The sequence below is a fragment of the Asterias amurensis genome, chromosome 5, assembly GCF_032118995.1.
Source record: "Asterias amurensis chromosome 5, ASM3211899v1".
Classification (NCBI taxonomy): domain Eukaryota; kingdom Metazoa; phylum Echinodermata; class Asteroidea; order Forcipulatida; family Asteriidae; genus Asterias; species Asterias amurensis.
In genome coordinates, this window is record NC_092652.1 from 979,416 (window position 1) to 1,000,159 (window position 20,744).

The window sequence follows — 20,744 nt, forward strand, 5'->3', positions numbered from 1 at the left end:
CGCTCCGACTCTTGCAAAGGTTTTCTCAAAAGTTAAAGTAAACACAACACACACGACACTTCAAAATTCAGCCTTATAAAGACTTTATCGAAGACCCAAAACATGACGAGACCATGCCAAAGAATTGTACATTGTACCATGCCATCTAGGAGCCGCCGAGCCGGAAAACGGACGGGAGGGAGTCGCACGGGGCAGCTCCGGTTGAATTTTGTTTTAAAGCCGAAATAAACTTACAAGTATCACACTCATTTCAACAGCTTTGTTTCGACTTTTATTACTCGAGCTCTGAACAGAGAAACTTATATTAACTACACTACACATACACATGTTATGAAGATACCCTCGCTTTCGAAAACTGGCTTCGACAAAAAATACATCCAGGGTTTTCGTTCACGTTTTAGTCTTAAGATAGTCTTACGTGGTTTTATTTAACATTGTGTCTTATTTATTTATTTATTTTTTTTTTTGCCCACGATACAGCAAGTGCTTTTGAGGAAAGACCACCGTTGCTTTTATTTTACTCCAAGGCCAATCATTCCAGATTTACAGCTTTTAAAAGAATTGTATCATGGCACTAAGTTTGTCATGATTTATCAACAAGAATTAAAATATTAAATTGTTAATAGTCAGTGAGCTTTATGTTCGACCATAATATGAGACGACTCATTATGGGTCGATACATCAATAGTCACGTGATACATTTCTTAAAAAGACGATGCTTGGAATAAATGTGTTCCACAAACAAACACACCAACAAACAAACAAAGGTGGACTTTGCCTCTTCAATGCTCATTTCTTTTCCGGAATTCAAAATAAGATCGCACTACATGTTGTTAGAACAAATAGATATGTACAATATTAACCAACCTGTGAAATTGTATTTTATTAAATTAATTAATTGTATTACCTTTACTTTTAATGAAGCCACAAGCGAAAAAAATAAAGATTGCCGGTTTGTTTTGAATGACTAGGGTGTACAGTGCTGAAAACCATTACTTACTTATGTAGAATTGCTGTGTGATGTTTTATCAATGATATTTAAAAACACTGTGTGCACATGTTTTTTATGATACCAATTCTTTGAGTTGTAACTGTCTACAGATGTTAGTACACCTTTATCATGCTAATACCCATTATATCTGGTTCCCTGTATGAACTTGTAATATTGACTACTGATTATCACGGTACAACAGAGGGACCAGAATGGTACCAATTCCAGGGTCATCTGAGGTCAGTACTAAACACTTTCCCCAGTTAAGTCTCAAACAAATATAAAAGTACATCTTAAAATTGTATATTATTACAAATGTACAGTTACATAATGGATCACACTATTAACAAAGATTCCGTGAAAATAGCTTTTTCAACTTCTTCTTTATAGTCACTTTACATAAAAACGAAAAAGCGAATTTACTAATGTGATTTAATTCTTCGTTAACATGACTTCTGTAAAGCAGTTTTGGGGTTGGGGTGGGGTCGCAGCCATAAATTGACAGTTTGAGCTCGGTTCAACAAACTCCTCTAGGCGATGTGTAAGTTCAAATAATAACAAAAACCTGAAAAGTAAAGAAATTCCATTATAAATTAACATAAATTGATTGATAAATTAAAGATTAAGGCAAAATGCCAATGCGTTCACCAATAACGAGGTATGCTGTTATACTGAAAGAGTAAACATAAACTTCAAAAGTCAAATATTCCATCACAAATATATTTAGGCAGGACCTACAAGTTAAACATGATTTTATTTAAGTATCAATCTTCACCTGTTTTAATGCGAGTTAGTCATGTTCACCAGAAACTTTTTTATTTGTTATTTGTTGGGTTGTTTTCTTCTTTCGCTTTTGAGTTATTATTGGAAGTTTTTAGGGGGGTCTAGCTCAAGTATCCTAGTTTGATTTAACTAGATTCATTTCCCAGCTGAGATATAAAAATACTTTAATTTACTGAAATAACATTTGCAGAAGGAGGTTCACAAATTCCTATTTAATGATCAAGTCACATTGATTATTCCTGCAGGTACGGACAAAAAACAGCACGCAAAACAAAATCTTGACTTGAAATAGTCAGGAAGTTATTAGTTATACCCTTTACGTCTTCCTTTAAATTTTCATGAAAAGTTATTTATAATAAAGGAAAAAATGAATGATAAATGCGTAATATAACACCTAAGGTCATTAGTTCATTACAAGTGACATAAAAAGTATTTTGATTTTTTTTTACGATGATTCTTTGATGTTTTTAAAAGGTGTTTCAGGAGAAAACTGAATTGTACATGAGTAACTATGATGTGTATTGATACGTTGCTGTGCTTGGCCTTTTTGAGACTTTAAGCAAAAAAACTTTACAAGACTTTGATCATGTCTAATCTGTCATTAGCCATAGACTTAACTCATATCAATCAATCAATGGACTTGGAACAAGTCTACAAATACTCAAAAATGCCAACAAAAATAAGGTCTCCTGTGATGAATAAGGTTTACCCATGCACAGGTTTGATGAGAAGTGGGTGACTAAGACTGGCTTAATCAGACTCCTGGAGTTCATCTGCCAGTGCCGCAGAGAACTTGTTAGGTTGACTCCAGTCCTGGTAATGAAAACAGAGAAGGGGAACCAAGAATGTTAAGGAACCTGTCCAAATAATCAGTGTTCAAATATTTAGATTTGACAATATTGACAGACTATACACTAGAGAACAGAGTCATGTATACCATGCCCATGTGAGGCTTAGGGTACAATACACTCTTGTCCTCTTGAAGAAGTACCCCAGCCCTTCAATCCTCATAAGAAGTCCTAAGACTCCAAACACACGGAAAGGTAAATGCCAGTAATCCAGCACCAAATGGAGCAATGCCTCAAATGAAACAGATATTTAACATCAATTCTCTCCAGTACATTAATTTTCAATAACTTTTCCAGCATTCACATTTGCAGTTGAAACAGACTACAAAAAAAGCAATCAAAGACAGTGGGCGTCCTTCCTCAACTACGGTCAAGATGATCAGCAATCGCTGATAAAACTTAAGACAACATTCTAAACGAGGCAATTAGACATGCAGCTTCCCTGTCATTGTGTGCCAACCCACGCATATGAATGCAGTTAGTCGTTGATAAACAACAACAATAAAATCGCTTTTATATAGCGCCCTTAACCCCAAAGCGTCACAAGGTGCTTTACAAAGGTGACAAATTTTGAGTAAGTTAAGACAAAAACAGAACAATTTAAGATAAACAATTTAAGAATTTTAAAGAAAATTACAAACGTCCAATAACAATACTTAAAAATATAAGCAAGTTAAGAAACATACCGAACATTTTCAGATAAACAATTCAAGAATGCTAAAGAAAACTACACATCTAAGAGACTTACCGTCGGAGCAGGCTGCTCATATTTGGGCATCTCAGCTGGCTGTTTCCTTGCTGGTCTATCGTCACCCTCGCTACGTCTATTCTCTCGTCGATCATCATCCCTTCGTCTTTCTCCACGGCCAGCTCCAGGCCCACCCTGGTCTCCTGTCATTGAAAAACACACAAAAAGCAGAGTGAATAAAAACTGCTAGTAATAACAAAAACAACGAAGTCTCGCATTCGTCTTCCATCATCCTGTTGAGACCTTCTTACAAACTGTTCAGACCTTGACGAGGCAGTTACTTGTATTTATTTTTTTGTGGAATCACACTGTTTAGATGTCAGCAAGGTCTGCCATAGCATACAGGTATGATTGTCCTTGACACTATGGCTTTACTAGTCAAACTCGTCAGCTAACAGTAAATGCAGAGCTCCAATTTGCCACTTGACCACAGACCTGATACCAGTAGTTTTAGGATCGGCCATATAAACTCATGAATCAACGTGGCGGTCTTGTGTTTTACAATTGAATAATGAAACCTCACTGTTGTAAACAAAAACAAATATTGTTTGAGTCTGACTAAATACCTTCCAATTCTATTGAGTCATGAAAGTCAAAAGCAAAAAGAATGAGAATTCGAAACAGTGAAATAATTGTTTGATAGTGTCAGGAAGATTTCTGGTCTTTTTAAAACAATGCTTCAACCGATTTCAAGGAACGCTAGAATTAATCCCATCTCGAGTTAGGATGGGGAATCCCGCCTAACTCAGGATGGATTCAATGCGTCCTAACGTCTATGGATAAGGAACTTAACTCGTCCTACATCCTAGGATTAATCCCAAGTTAAAAAGAGTTTGGTGAAATCGATGGCTGGTCCAGTAGCAATAATCCCTCTGGACTTGTGGATGTTTCTCCCAGTTCAAACTCTCTTACCTGGCTTCCTGTTCATCCCACCACGCTCTCCACGTCCGACTGGTCTAGCATCCCTTTTCCAGGCATTATCCTTGGGCGGGCCAGTCTCTCGATACTGCCTGTCAGATGACCCTTCTCCTTTATATCTACCATCTACATCCCTTGAGGGAGGTGACATATGAGATGATCCAGTTGGAGGAGACGAAACAATCTCGCTCCTCTTGGCCCAAGCGTTCTCCTTGGGCGGGGGAGCTGGGATGACATTCTGCAAGTTGATTTCGTCTTGTCGAGGTGAGATGGGGGTCTTAGGTGATTTGGGTGTGGTCGGAGAGGTGGGCGAGAGAGGCTCGTCTTTATGGAAAGCAGAATCATCCTCGTTGGATCGTTCACTCTCTCTCCTTGCAATGACTTCATTTTACAAAATAGGAATATAAAAAAAGATGAAGAAAAATGTGTTACTGAAGTCCAATAGTAGTTCTCTTTTTGATAGTAATGCAATACAACAGTAGTAGATTACACAAAGAAACATTGCACTAGAAATGTCTACCTCCAAGGTACAACTAATAGACCTATAGAACATTATTTGTATTTGTGGTTAAAGCTCTTCTTTGAACCCTACAAATCACTTTTTCAATAACATAAACCATATCCAGCTTAATAATATTGAATTATAATATAGTTATGGTTCAAAATTATGTATAAAATGATTTGTAATTACTCTAATTCTAATTATTATATTATTATTATTATGATTATTATGATTATTATTATTATTATTATTATTATTATTATTATTATTATTATTATTATTATTATTATTATTATTATTATTATTATTATTATTATTATTATTATTATTATTATTATTATTATTATTATTATTATTATTATTATTATTATTATTATTATTATTATTATTATTATTATTATTATTATTATTATTATTATTATTATTATTATTATTATTATTATTATTATTATTATTATTATTATTATTATTATTATTATTATTATTATTATTATTATTATTATTATTATTATTATTATTATTATTATTATTATTATTATTATTATTATTATTATTATTATTATTATTATTATTATTATTATTATTATTATTATTATTATTTATATTTGGTTCTTGCAAACCTTTGGTATTGCAGAACTTGGGTTTCACGTCAATTGATTCACACATGAAGGACACCAAAATAAAACACAAATGAAATTCGATTTGGATTCAGATTATCGCTTACTTGGCCTTGGTCCTCCTTTGCCTGAGCTAGAGCTGCTGTGTCTCGTTCTGCCCTCTCCTTCGCTCTCCCTGCGAGGGCGCTCTGGCCTGAAAAACAACATGCACACCATGGATGTTTAATTGCTGATGTAATTGTACAACATTAATGCTAGTGCACACTGCACTCAGCTCTTTTGGGCCTCTTTTGATGAGATAGACTTGTCCATTTACACGCCTCAATAATTTTGGTTTTCTTACTCTCCCGATCGGGCGAGTATTTTATCAAGAATAAGGTTTGATCTATGTGCACATGGAGTAGGCTTTAAATAGCATTTCAGCAGCCGATTTCACAAAACGCTAGTATTACCTTAGGATGGGTTCAATGCGTCCTAACATCTATGGATTAGGAACTTACCTCGTCCTAAGTCCCAAGATTATTCCTAAGTTAGGAAGAGTTTGGTGAAATCAACAGCAGGCTATCTAATAAAATAATAATTGGAAATCCAAAATCAGACTGAAGAATAAGATTCCTCCTGACCTCTCCCTTCTCATGACTGGTTCCCTCTCCTTCTCATTCTTCATTCTCTCTTGCTCCTCAAGACGTCTTTCCCTTTCTAGTCTCTCCTCAATGGCACGCTCACGTGCCGCTGTATCCACAGGCTTAGCTCCGCCGAAGATGGCCGACTTGGTCTGTTGACTGGAGCCTGAGTCACCGGAGTGGTCTGATTTCTTGGTCAGGACAAGCTTCTTCCTCTCTTTATGCGGTTCTTATGTCAAATCAAAAAATATATTTTTAAGAATGATTCTGACAATTTATTTAGTCCAGAAAAATGTTCTTCAAAAGTTTTACTTGATGACAAATCAATAATAATAGTATTTAATATTAATCAATCAATATTTTAAAGAGCTAAATAAATCAGTCAAGAGAGAACATAACAAATAAAGATGATAAGGCACTACTCAATCAAGATCATAGGAAACATAATAGAAATTAACATGGATAGAGGCGAGTCTAATGAGATAAATTAATAGGTTCCCTAATGACAGGAGGAAGATTGTTCCAAATCATATTAGTCCAGCTACACTCAAAACTGTTTGACCTGGAACTTTCAAGGCACAGACAAAAACATTGAAAACCAATGAAAAACCAATCTACAAAATTAAGCTAACCATAAAAAAAGGTGTCAAAGAGCAATCTATGCAAGACACAAAGAAACAGAAGCGATTCAGAAGCGACAGAAACCAGTCTTGGAAAGGCGAGTCTTGAAGGAACAGTCAACAGTAAAATGTTTGTTTAACATTGATTACACATCACCATGTCCCATCACATAACAAAGCCATAATGGTTCTGTGTATGGTTCAAGGACACACGTGACATTATCGAGATCTGATCCCTCTCTGAAATCATAAGAAATCATAAGAAATCGCAACACTAAACCGCTCCAGCCATGACACTCCAAGATGTCTCAAGTCCCTTTCACACTACACTTTAATCCAGAGAATCTCCTAGACAAATTGAACACACAGAATCTCCAGATTAAGTGGAACATTCACACTAAACTTTTCAGGGCTAAAAATTCTCCTGATTAACAAACCCAAAACTGGTAACCCTGCCTAGGACCAGGGCTAACCCACTGTCGATCTTGGTGTTAGTATGAAACTGTTAACCCACTGTCGATCTTGGTGTTAGTATGAAACTGGGTTAATTTTTCTCTTGGGTGAAAGGAATCCAATCTGTGTAGAAGACTTTTTACTTGGATCCCCACTCGCCAATTACACAGATCATGAAGTTAAATTCATTCAATGGACTGCTCATACATGACACACTACTAAACGCAACCATTTATTACATTTATGCTCATATTTATAAGATGTTGGCTCACTCTATCTCAACTAAACTCTACAAGCTTCTTACCTGATTCCATTTCTCCGTCTTGTTCGCTTCTTATGTATCCCCCTCCGCCACTATATCCGCCATTTCTATCACTCCCTGAAATGTCAAAGATGAATCAACTCTTGAAACTCATTGTACCCGCAAGTTTACTATTCATATTTATATTTTTAGTTACTCTCATGAAATCGACAATAATGATGCCGGCCTGCAATTTCATCTTTGAAAGGGCAAGGAATTGATTACAAAAACACAGAATTAATAACAAAACTTTAGTACAAGCAATAAATAGGCTAGTTCAAAATTTTTAAAAAGAGAGAAAAACGTTATCAAAAACTCACCATCACTGATTAAAATGGAAAAACAACTACTAAGTTACCTTACGAAAAGTGAGTTAAAAAGATGAATAGCACTGGGTAAAAAGATAGTCTGAACCGGTTTGTGCGAGTAGAGAGAGAACGGTACCTTCCTGATGGGAGAATGTGAATGAATGAGTGTAGTGGATGAGTTGGGTCCTGGGTTATAACTTTCAATTTATTTACATACTGTTTGTCTAGGATTTCTCTCATGTGTTTTACTTCAAAACCTATTATCTTGCTGGCAACCTTGGTGATACGATCAATTTTCTTCTGGTTTTTCACAGTTACATGTAGTTATTATACCAAACACTACAGCTGAAAGTAATGACAGACTGAATAATACTCTGGTAAAACAGGTGTAAAATCGAATCACGGACATTGAAAGATCGTAATTTTTGAGTATTTTTGTTCCAATCCAGTTTGTTATCTATAATTGTTCCAAGATATTTATATTCACATGTTCACTGACAATTTCTACTTCGTCATTCTTTATACAAACTGGATGAATACCTTGACGGATCTTACCATTTCAAAAACAAGTTCTTTGGTTTTGGTTATATTCAAAGTGAGAAAGTTGTCATCGCACCACTGGACAAAGCGCTCTATTTCAAGCCTATAATGGATCGTTCCGGCTTTCCACTAAGCTCCGCCCACCGCGCACGTGAGCAAGACACATGCATGCCAAATATACGCGCACGCGTGACCAAGTTTGTCCGACCACAATCATTGCTGTCATTGGTCAAATGGGTGAACGCGCACAGTTTGATTGATAGGCCGGATCGGTCCATTAGTCTCATTGACTATATAATTAGTCTAAAGCTAGTACAAGATATTTATATAGCGCAAGCCACTTGGCCTACCATGGCCAAACAGTCTATTCAAAAAGTTATTTTTTTTCATTTTAAATTCATTTCTGGGTAAATTTATGGCACTTTCTCCACATCCAAATTTCGAAGGCAAACTATGCATGGATGTGAGTATAACATGTTATATCTTGGCTCCTTTTTGCACCTTCATCCTGTTTTTGTTTTTTATTAACTCAGGGCTCGAATTTCACGCTGAACCGCAGGCCCGAAGCCAGTGATTTTAGCTTCGGTCCAGTAAACTTTATGCCAAACAAGTCCGGCGGTCTTGTGGTTTTATTTATGCATACTAATATAGTTACTATTACAAATAATTATATGAAATATATTATCTTTCATTAAAAAATGTATTTCAATCTCATTTAAAATAAAAGTTTTTGTTTTACTTGTCGTCAAATCAGTGTTCTAACAACACGCCTGCGGAACGTCCTTTTTTCACGTGCATCAGGCTGCATACAAGTTTTCCATTCAGTTTACTCATGCCCACACCTTGTACATCTAGTCTCAAACCATTTATGCTTATGCACCCGGGGAGTGAGCGAGCGGGGACGAGGGAGTGATGTTTTGGTACCCGGCACGGCGGCACACCTTAGTACAGCGATGTCTGTTTACCACTGACCATGTGTAAAGTCTGATACCTTACAAAGGAGTGTTGAATTAGCATTAAGAAGGTCTGGTTGCAATACCACACATCCCTGTGTTGCATGGATTAAAAGTAAGGTCTTGTTGCCAAATGTCTTGCAAAGTATGGCTACCAACAGTGATGAGCTTCTGACTACTGCTGTCAAATTTTTGGTCAATCTTTTTATGAATGCTGCACGTTGCAGTGTTTTGTTGGTGATTTGCCTGTCAAATCAGAATTTTTTTTTTGAGGCGGCGAGAATGACGTGGACTAGGTATATGGAACTTTATTGATTGGGTTTCACAGCAAAAAATAAAGCCTCCTAAGGGATGAAAAAGGCCTGCTGTTCTATCGTGTTAACTTTTTTTTTCCTAATAAAATTTTGGTCTTGTAAAAAATCTTCCGGTCCAGTAAAAATTCTGAGCAACAAGCCCTGCGGTCTTGTGGATTTTTTTCCCCAAATTCGAGCCCTGTTTAACTGCTAATCTTTGTTTGTTTTTTTTCTTTGTATAATTTTTTCAAGTTTGGCTGTTTCGCCATGCAACAATGTCTTTTAGTAGCCTTTTTTCTTATCCTGGATGCAAATTGAACTTCTATTATACCTTTTTATACAAAACAACACACAACAATAAAATGAAACATATGAAGGGAATTGTTCCAAAATAAAACACACATTTCAACCAGAAATAATGCTTATGGCACCGTACAAGAAAACAACATACATGTATGTACGTTAAGTTCAGTAAACACTACAAAGTGCAAGTTTATATTCACGCAGGTAGTACATTCAAATATTTAAGGACTTAAAACTAATTTAAGTGCCAAAAAGTTGTACAATTTGTTTTGTATAAAAAGGTATAATAGAAGTTCAATTTGCATCCAGGATAAGAAAAAAGGCTACTAAAAGACATTGTTGTATATTGTTCACCAAATGTGGAGTAACAAATAATAAAGTGATTATACGAAACAAATAATTGAAATATCTCACCATAATTTCTGTCTCTGTTTCCCCTGTCTCGTTCCCGATCTCCAAATCCTCGATCTCTGGGTGCGGAATAATTATCAAAGCCCTGTGATCTTCCACCGCCTCTATCTCCTCCGAAACCCCTGTCTCGATCGCCACCAAAGCCTCGGTCCCCACCAAAGCCACGGTCACGATCTCCACCAAAACCTCTATCACGATCACCACCGCGGTCACCAAAACCACGGTCCCTATCTCCGCCAAAACTGCGATCTCTATCCCCGCCAAAAGCACGGTCCCTATCCCCTCCGAACCCGCGATCGTTTACAAATCTATTGTCTCTACTGCTTCCGAAACCTCGGTCCCCTTGATCCCGGTCGAAGCCGCCACTTCTCCCTCGGTCATCAAATCCTCGGCTGCCCCCTCCTCTACTCTCAAAGGCACTACTGCCCTCTGCTGGTGTCTTACGTCTCCAAACACTGTCCTCACTGCTACCACCACCACCACCACTACCTCCTCCACTTCCACCAAATGCATCTAAATTAGAACAAAGAAGATGACAACTTTACCTACACTGCTCTTCATCTTGCATTTGAGCCTAACTAAAGAGTTTGCATTAAGTAAACGGCAACCATGCCAGAAGAACAAAGTTGTACAAATTACAGCCTACACCCAGCAAGTGCTGATCTTGCACTCTAAAACTTCCTGCATTTGAGTCTAACTGATTTTTTGAGGACAACAATTTTAAACTTACCATCTCTTCTGCCACCATAAGATCCTAGAAAGGGATATCAAAAAATAAAATCAATCATCTGAACAGGGTTCGACATTAACGCTGGTCCGCTGGCCAAATGCCAGTAGAAATCGCGTCGGACCAGCTGAAACCCTTTGCCAACTGGTCCGGCTGACCAGTCAAAAATATCGGCAGCGGTACTTATGAACTATGACTATTTTAAAAATATTTTTAGGCTCGAATAAAACGTAAAAACATTCACTTAAGGTTTGGATAAATCGTAAAAAAATTCACTCGAAGTACCGCTGAACGCTGGCAAACTTCCGACAATCACGCATACACATGTGCACACAGCGCAAAATCCCATCATGCAACGCAAAGGCTCGTAGTCTTCGTATTAGTTCACGTGTGGCAAAAAGTGTAAGAAACATTGAACGCTAGAGGGCGTTTCAGAATATTCGCTAGCGTGGGAATAGACGCCCTCTATTGGTTAAAATACGCGATAGCTTACAAAACTAGCTTCAATCGCCTCGACAAAAGACCACAAAGCAAAACACATTCTGTCAGCAGCATGGTCGTCGACAACGGAGCAGATTTCGGTGTGGGAATTAGAGTCTAGCGTGTTTATGAAAAACCAGCGAGACGGTGAGGCCTCATTCAACAAAAATTACCAAGTTACAATACTCTGGATGAGCAAAAAGGAGTATTTAATTGTGTTTAGTAAGGTTCTTCCGTCCTGATTTTGCTTAATTTTTTTTTGTTATTTGGGGCTTGTTTTTTGCGGGCGATTGGTGGGTGATCTAGTTTTGCTCCATGGTTTTATGGTCAAATATAATGCGCGGTTGTTTGGGGTTTTTTGCGGGTTGATTTCAAGAAAGACTTGGGTTCTAGAATGCAATACCTCCATGGTTAAACAAAGGCGCAGTTGTTTTTGCTACTTTTAAATGAAGGTTTTGTTCACAAAACAGACGCCGGTATAATTGAAAAAAAAATACCGTAAAACTCATATGCTTCTTCATGGATGTTGCAACTATTTTCATGTCTACCTTTTGGGGGGTTTAATTTTCTGGACGAAAGTGGGAAGATTTTGGGAACTTCGGTTATCGGTACGATGTATTATGTTTATGAATACTTATTTAAAGTACAAATAGGCAATGTTTATACATGCGATTGCACGTAACCCTCTCCACCGTAGATTTGAAGGCAATACTTAAAAAGTTAATTTGATATTTTTAACAGTCGGTTTTAAAGTGGTTTTTTTTGTTAAGTAAAACACTAAAAAAAAAATCATAAAAAAAGTTCTTTTTACTTGGGAATACTTGGATGTCGAGTGCTTACAATAAACCGTGGACTAAAAAAACTACCTAAATAAAGATCATATTAAAATTTTTCATTTGCTCTGACAAATAATTTGACCCGTTTTTAAATTAACTTTAATAATATTATTGTTTACATATTTTAAAAGAAAAAATACTCTCAAATTAGTGAGCCCCCTTACGAACACAATAACTTGGTACACATAAATTAAGTATGGCTTCCAGTGCAGTTAAGTTGACGTTGCAATTCATGTTGAGTTTTGAAATAGCGACGATCGGAAATCGAGTAGTTGGTATACAACAGTATACTTTTAGTTTAAAAACAAATATACAAAAATTGACGGACCAGTCAAAAACGTGGCGGACCAGTGAAAAATCAAGCCAACTGGTCCTGCTGGCCAGTTGAAAAAAAAGTTAAGGGCAAACCCTGCTGAAGACCAGTTGAAGACACATTCTTAAAAAAACATCTTCTTGTACTAGAAAACACAGACCAGGGCACACTACAACATGTCTAGTGAAATCATTTATTGTGCTTTGTCAATGTCAAGGCAAATCTCTCAATTCAGTATAGGGGGGAGCACTACAATCTACAAGCTAACACCAGACTGGAAAATCGATGTTACCATCGTTTGTCCCTCTGTCAAAGCCGATGCTCCGTTCATGATTGGAACGATCGTCACTCCGGTACATGTAGCGCCTGTTTCTATCGTAACCTGACCTGTCATTATAAGGTTCATTGTATTTATTGCCTTGTCGATCTGACCCTGTAAGAATAACACAGACTAAAGGTCAAAGGTCTCTACTTTTGAGGTCTTACAGTTTGGGCAATCAGCTTTCACAGGCATCTTACAGTAAACTTACTTAACTCATCATAAATCAACAGATTAAAGTGAACTTTTTGTACCCTGCAACAACCCAGACCTTCCAATTTGCCCCTAAACTCTACAGCAGACACCCTGGTCAAGGCATCAGAAAACACAAACTCTAATTATAACAGCATGTTACTTTTTTGTTAGTACTTTGTAATATTACATTAAAACCTTAATACTATCGGTATACTCCCACACCCAACAGGCTCTTGCCCAACAGTTCCACAAGGGACTACATATGTATACCAAGTCCACAGTACACAAACCATGGTGTTAATACCAGCTGTACAAACAGAACCCATGCACCTAATGCTATCCTTAAAAGCTAATGAATTTCAATCCAACAAAATAGCCCAGTATCCTACCTCGACCAAAAACAGATCCTGCATCCCTCCCTGCTCGCCAGTCACCACTAGTACGATCATCTTTGCCATCTAGAAAATTAAAGATAGCGATCAAATTCTTGTTAAGCAGAAGGAGAAATGACAAAACATTAAGCAAATTCATGCAGCGCCCTTGAATAGAATAGCCACATAGCAAAGAAAAATCTTTGTAGAAAATGAAATGTATAAAAGAACTCCACAGAATGTCCTGCCACACCGACCTATGCAAGCAGAGATGCCAACATTGAACTTTAAAAAAGAGTAGCATCTCCCAAAAGTTAAGGGCGAGCGTGGCTTGGGCTGGGCTCCCTAAACCGATCTTTCTATTACTCTCTACAATGCTAATTAGCTCATTTTCAGGCATTGTCGTGAAATAACATTTACCTCTGTATGCACCACCAGAACAGCTACAAATGTTTATAATGGCCAGTGAAAAAAAAAATCTGGGAAAAAAGAAAAAAAATCCTGCATCTTTTGACTTTGTTAAAAAAAACAAAAACATAACAAAGGGTGGCCTTACTTAAATGTTTTTGTTTTAATGGTCAGAAATGCAACAACAAGCTATTGGGAGAGAGAAAAAAAAAAAAAAAAAACCCTGTCCGGATTTTGGGCAAAAAATACGTGTCCGTATTTTGGGCATTGTCTGGACATCGGCGCTACAATTACTAGTAAGAAAACATGGAAACTGTCTAGCTTAGATCTCACAGGCCACTCAGTTGAAGGTATTTTTGTTCAGAAGGTCTCCTTTTTTTTCGCCATTATTTCTTACTTTTTGTGCCAAGCTTCGATGAAGTACATGTACGGACAGCGTGGGCACAATAATAGTGGATACATGAGGAATGAGGTTACTGTGACACGTTAGCTCACACACAACCTCATTCCCCACACACGTGTGCACTATTCACCATGGTGTAATAGAGATAAATGGGTACGATCTTGCAGCCATGCACTAGCGTAAAAATACTTATCCGGCCAACCAGCGGGGGATCAGAGGGCACCAGTGTCTTAGCCAGGAATTTGGAAAGTGGGAGTGCAAACTGAAAAAGTGGGAGTGCAACCTAAAATCACTAGAAAAATAGAAACGTGTGCGTAGCCCACAATACGAGCGCGCACCGCCAAGTCTGTCTCACCCCCCCCCCCCCCCCCCCTCTTAAGGGCCCTGGAAGCTCTGGCTACTGTATGTGCTCTCTGGTGGTTTGATGCATTTCTGGTACCTATTTCTGTGATAAGTAAACTATTTTGATTTAATTTGTGTATTGTTTTGAACTTGAAAATGAGAGCCTTTAAAGCACAGATATTGTAAAGGTGATCGACGTCTGCTATTTAACTCTATGAAATGTTTCTGGGTCAATATTAGGCCAGTTCAAAGCAGTTACTTGGACCATGGAGCTGTGTTTGGACCCATTTAGCATGAAATGATTCAAAAGAGATCAAATAATGCAGTACAAGTTTGCTGTCAACAACATATTTTTTGCCATGTGTTACTCTTGATACAAAGTTTTGCTTAAAGACTAAAAAAAAATGAAGAGGTATTGAAGAAGAAATTAAGAGTTATCATTTACTAATGTTAGTTTTGTTTCCATTCTTGTCCATTCGATTTCAGAACTATAGGCCTAAGGTCAAGAAGCTGATAATAGTTTTTGTATTTATTTTCAACAAATCAATTAGTTAATGTAAAATAACGATTCACACAAGTATTTGCAACCATCAATATGCCAAGAGTGATTTACATGTACCATAATTGTTTGCTTAATTTAAACTGACTGATCATGGTAATTAATATTTTCCTTAGTATGTGTTAAGGTTTCATAACGTTTAAGTCTTCCAGTCTGTGGAGAATAAAGAACAAACAGTTACGAAAGACAGTGCCATTTAAGTAGTTCCACTGGGCAAAAAAACGTACCATGCATTGAAAAATAAATTTAGGAGGTCTACAGCAAAACTGACTTGAGATTTGAAAAGAAATATGAACCAGTTTTTGATCCTTTTGAGCGGAAAATAAACATTGTTTTGTCAACTGCATTAACACCCATGAGATGTAAACATTGAAATCCAAAAAAGTCTCGATGTTTCAAACAAACTCTACAACGAACAAACGATGTGCCCTTGAATTTCTAGAAGGAAAAAAGATCGTCATGTTTGCCGCCGTCGAGTTGGGAAAAACTGCGGAACCAATCTACAAAGCAACTGCAGAATGTATGCGGTAAAAGGTGCACTGCACCGCGTGTCACACAGTTACTGATTCTGACGTCATAGTAGAAAAATCCAGAGCGCGATGGTTTGTAGGATCGTGGAGATGAGATTGGTACCTAAAATAATTGAAACGAAAACGCGTGTGAATTCGCCTCTATCATACCACGCGTGCATTGAGTTCATGCTGCCTGCTGATGACGGTCGATGACGTGTAATTTGCACGTGCGTTGTGTAATGTGTGTTTTGTGCGTTGTGTTTTGTATAGTCGCAATGTGGTCAGGGCTTTCGAGGCAACTTCGAGTGATTGTTTTATGGTTGCGTCGTTGAAATTTTGATTCAAAAAGCAGGAAATCTGGTAAAGCCAAATCTAATCTTACTCACTGCTGTTTTTAAACTGTTCAACAACAACAAAATAATAAAAGAAGTTCAGTAATTTTCACTAAAATCATTTAACAGCACGGCTTCACCCAAGCCGTGCATCAAATTTTTGCCCGTGTTTTCAGCCCAACTGACCGTGCTAACACGGCGTGCACGGCTCGCTAGCTAACACGTTGGAGGGCACGCAACAATCATTACGTCGAGACCGTATATTGTTCGAGTGAATTCGCCGCTATTATTCAACACTGCGTTCTAAAATTAAAAGTGTTTTTTCTTTTCTGTTACAATTATTAGGATATTTTTCTTAATTTTTATTTCCACTTAATAGTTCATTCGTTGTTTGCATGTATCGTACGATTTAATAAAATTATATTGGGCGGCTTGTTTAGCGTGTTTTATTGAGTATTATCGTAGCGTCGTAGTCACGGCTCGAAATCGTATTTGCTACGCCCAAATCGTGTATGTTGGTATCTCTGTGCAAGGGTGGTCTATTGGGAAAGATTTGAATGTATCTCACCTTGATGACCAGGACCAGCTACATCGACTCGAATACGCCTTGATCTAATCGTCTAGAGAGAGCAACACAAAAAATACAAGGTGAACAAAACAAACGTATACAATATTAAAGGCAAACTAGTCTCCGGGTTTTTGGAACCATTCAATTGTTTTTATCGTATGTAAGTGTAGATAATACTAACCTTTAAAAATATCGTTTCAAAAGGTGGAAGATTTTTTTTAGATTTCGCCTAAAAACATTGAAGCGATTATGTCCCTGCAGGAAGAATAATCCCTATTCCTGAGATAACATTCAAATTTTGGGGAGAATAACTTATATCAAGAACGAGATGGTTAGTTATTGCTATCTGAGAGAATTTAGCAATCCTGAAGATCTGACACTACCAAGGGATGAAAAACAGACTCTTGGATTTCCCCTTTGACCTTTTGGTCTTGTATCTTTGACCAAAACACATAATTAGAGAAAAGAAACACCTGCTTGTTAAAACCAGGGTCTGTCTTTATCCTTCCAAGATAAAGACATGTGACCAGACCTGATTCATCTTTGAATGGAAAGGGCTCCCTCAATAGGTTAATAATGTCCAATTGCTTACCTGGTCATTGAGTGCCAAAGCTGCCATCAGAGACTCCAGGTCATCGACCTCTGCATAGCCAAATCCTTTAAGTCTCTCGCCCTCTCTTGGCAGCCGAACTTGGCTCACCTGTTAATATCATAACCACAAAATGATGAATGCACAAACTTCATGTCTGAAACTGCAGTTCTGACCAATGAACAGACATAAGTTGGAAATATTTAATTTAGAGGCAAGAAATAATAACAGCGCTTATAACCGTTACCAAGTGATGCTCAATGTCAATGCGTTTCAACACTCATTTTTCACTCAGGTGTTGTGGAGCTAGATTTTGAAGTATGAAGCCAATTTCTCTACATAGTATCATGTAATGGTTTAAAAGGTGCTGTGGCGCAATGTGCTGCAATCAAACCAGGAACACCGGGGTGAAATTGCACTGGGTTTATTGACTTGCATTACACAATTCACAGGACAAACCACTTTACAACACATCAGAAGGACACCAAAATAATGGTTAGAATCATCAAGTGACTTGCCAAGTGCCACTGGCCTAACGACCAGGACTCAAACCCACACTTTTCTAAACAGAAACACCAGCGCTCAGTGATGACATGGAACTGATTAAACAAAAATCCAATAAACTCTTCCTTACGTTACAATCCCTCAGGAAAAGTGTGATGTCATCTTCATCGGCATCAAATGGGATATTACCCAAGTACACGGTGTATGGAGGTTTATCTGGCAGTTTAGAGAAGTCCAGCTCAGCCGGCTGGGCACTGCGGGGCGCTGTCGGCAAGGCAGCACGGTTTGGCAGTGGTTTGCTGTCCAAAAACGCAGACTCTGTCATGAACAAAACAGAAGAGTAATAACAACTCGAGTTGTTAACTCTTGAAGCTTCCTCAGCACCAAATTCCTTAAAGGTATGGTCATAGATTAGTGTTTGTCAACCTAATACTGATTTACAGGAAAAATTATCAAAGAAAGATACAATAAAAAGCACACATTTCTGCTTAATACAAGATGAATACTTGCTGACAAAACAACAAAAAACTATGACTGAAACCTTGACTTTTAAATAAATAAAATGAAGCATGGCATTTTCACCCATATTAATACCACTATTTTGTTGTCCGCAGATTGATTCCCAAATTGGCAGGACATGTACCAGTACACCTACAAGAAGTCAGCGCAACAGGTCTAGAAGACTTTTTTCTTGCTTTTTTGGCCGGACTTCAAACTTCATTTAATTTAATCATTCTGTGAAGCCACAGACTCTCAGAATTGAGAACTTAATCACAATACTCAGAGCCAAGAACCCAATGGATAGAAGTTTCAGTTTTAGATGTGGGAAGAAATTCCCACAATGTGATTGCCCGAATAAATATTATTATTATTATAGAGAATTATTCCAGTGAAAACCCACTCAGTACGCCAACCTGACCGCCACATATGACTTAGTTTACAACATTTCTGAGTATCTTAGTTTATAAGCCTTACCATCTGCTTCTTCAGTCTGGTCCGCCCATGACTTGTTATTCATAACATAACTGGTTCCCGGTGCACTGGTACCACTGCTGCCATCCGAGAGAAAATCATTTAGATTCAACGTCTTTCCTTTAACTGCTTTCCCCTTTTTTCCTTTCTTGGAACCTGTGGGTTTCACAAAACATTGAAAAACAGAAACAGAGATGAAAGTTAATCATTGTCTAATGTCCAACTAAACCAAAGTGCGATTTGGGGATGGACATAAGCTAAGGGGGATTTGAACCATTGACCTCTGGATTAATTATCGACACCCTACCAACTCTGTTGGTGGTCTCCTGTTTTGTCAATATCTTTGTTTGGGAGTCCCAGTCAGAAGCCATGCAAATGTTAACTGCTGTGTAGCCAGGGATCATTGGAAACAGGGAAAATTGAAAATTAAATAAGGAAATTTACCAAGTAAATCTTTCTGTGTTCAACCCCAAATCATTCTAACATGATTTTATCCACTCAGTTTCCCTTGTGGTTTATTATTTTAAGTAGGCCCCGAATCGACAAGTGCTTCAATATCACAGGGTTAGGCATTGCTTTGTATCTAAATAATTATTATAATGTGCAGATGTCAAGAAGGAGACATAGGGGGTCATGAGGTTTAAGAAAGAGGGGAGGATTTGTTTAAATGGGAGGATGATTAATTATTAAGGACACACACATTTAATGTTTCACAGGCAGACTAATTAAAGTCGATCTTCTTACAAATTACAAAAATTAAGTCTTGATTATTGGAATATTGAATTTCACAAAATGAAGAGGTTTGCAAATAATTATAACCAACAATTTAACCCTTTTAAGTTTTTGTAAGGAATTCAATTAAAGTTAGTTTTGTCATTTTCATATCAATCATGCCTATTGTTTGCCATTTATATTTTTATTTTATTTTTTTAATCAATCATCATCTGACACCCATCATATTCATATCATCATTATTAATTTGGTGATTGGGCAAACTATTATTAACTAAACCATTTTTCTTTAATGTGGACGTTGTTGTATTGTAAGTAGTGCAATTAGTGCATAGCCTTGGCTGCCCAGTCTTCCAAATCCAAATCAAATGTTCTTCATGACTAGCTAAAAAACAAAACCACCTCACGACCCGTGCGTAATAATAATATCTGTGCATATGGGCTGCATGCAGTGCTGCTTTAGCGCTCTGGCCCTGCAAACGCATGCCGTCCCTCACCACCACCACCCATCCACGACCACACACACACGCACCGCACGCCGTGTGGGTAAAATTCCAACTCAACTTAAACCCAAATCATTCCATTCTAACACAAAATAACACATAAAAAACATTCACGTCAGCTATATTCGTCTTACTTATACTCATACCAAAATTACACTTCAAGAAAATGAGGTATAAGTAGTGAAAATAACAAACATCGGGTAAAAATAATCTTGAAGTTTTGCGGGAAACATGCCTACCTTGGGAAGCCATCTTGAATGTTGGCCACGAATTAACTTCCCCGGATGTACAATAAACTTGTCTAGGTGTCTTTGCTGTTTTTGGAAATACCTTAAAATTTGTCTTTATTTCCTTGGAATCTACATTGGTATTTTATAAATATTTACACACATAAATGGCTTGGAGTGTTGTATGGACCATAAATATTTAAGCTAAATTTATTTAAATACGTTTTGTTCACTATTCGAAATTATTATATATATATTATATATTTTTTAGACTGGTACAAGTTTATTGTTGCCAATTTGACTCCATGCGTTGTGTGTGCGCGATCTAGAAAAAAATGGGCAACCCGTTGCTGGCCATCGGGCGCAGCTCCAAAACAATATTAATATTATTATTTGAAGTCGATTACTTTGCATTATTTTTTATTTTTGGACAATTATTAAACATTTACCCAAATAAGCGTGATTTAATTTCAAGTTGAAATTTTGTGTGTTTAAAAAATAAATTCTATTTTGATTCTTTAGTGAATTTTGTGTGTGCGAATTTTCACGATTTCCCATCCCCTGCTAAGGCCGTTTTCTCGGTAATATTATTGCCATCCTCAACAAATTGTTTCCTCGATTTTATTTTAAGGATTCGCTTT

The 20,744-nt window shown here is 37.2% G+C and overlaps 1 protein-coding gene across 2 annotated transcripts; it reads right to left on the bottom strand.

The window, feature by feature from the left end:
• Positions 1-248: 248 nt before the first annotated feature.
• LOC139937240 (uncharacterized) lies at positions 249-20,134 on the bottom strand. 2 transcript variants are annotated; one of them, XM_071932326.1, is made up of 15 exons: positions 20,116-20,134; positions 18,646-18,798; positions 17,801-17,988; positions 17,170-17,277; positions 16,578-16,629; positions 13,472-13,540; positions 12,861-13,001; positions 10,943-10,966; positions 10,216-10,725; positions 7,408-7,482; positions 6,031-6,259; positions 5,515-5,600; positions 4,283-4,669; positions 3,371-3,513; positions 249-2,587 (listed from the first exon to the last, which is right to left on the bottom strand). In XM_071932326.1, the coding sequence occupies exons 1-15, from the start codon at positions 20,126-20,128 to the stop codon at positions 2,525-2,527; spliced, it is 2,241 nt and encodes a 746-aa protein (XP_071788427.1). In that variant the 5' UTR covers positions 20,129-20,134; the 3' UTR covers positions 249-2,524. The 2 variants fall into 2 exon arrangements, with proteins under 2 accessions (XP_071788427.1, XP_071788428.1); XM_071932327.1 differs by lacking the exon at positions 12,861-13,001.
• Between the last annotated feature and the right edge of the window lie 610 nt (positions 20,135-20,744).

What these genes read in the sequence shown, in the direction of transcription:
- LOC139937240 (XM_071932326.1), bottom strand. An exon ending in CCAGTCATGAGAAGGGAGAG is followed by an intron (nt 5,601 to 6,030) that starts GTCAGGAGGAAT and finishes GTTGTTTTTCAG; the next exon opens with GCCAGAGCGCCCTCGCAGGG. An exon ending in TGGGATGAACAGGAAGCCAG is followed by an intron (nt 3,514 to 4,282) that starts GTAAGAGAGTTT and finishes TTTCAATGACAG; the next exon opens with GAGACCAGGGTGGGCCTGGA.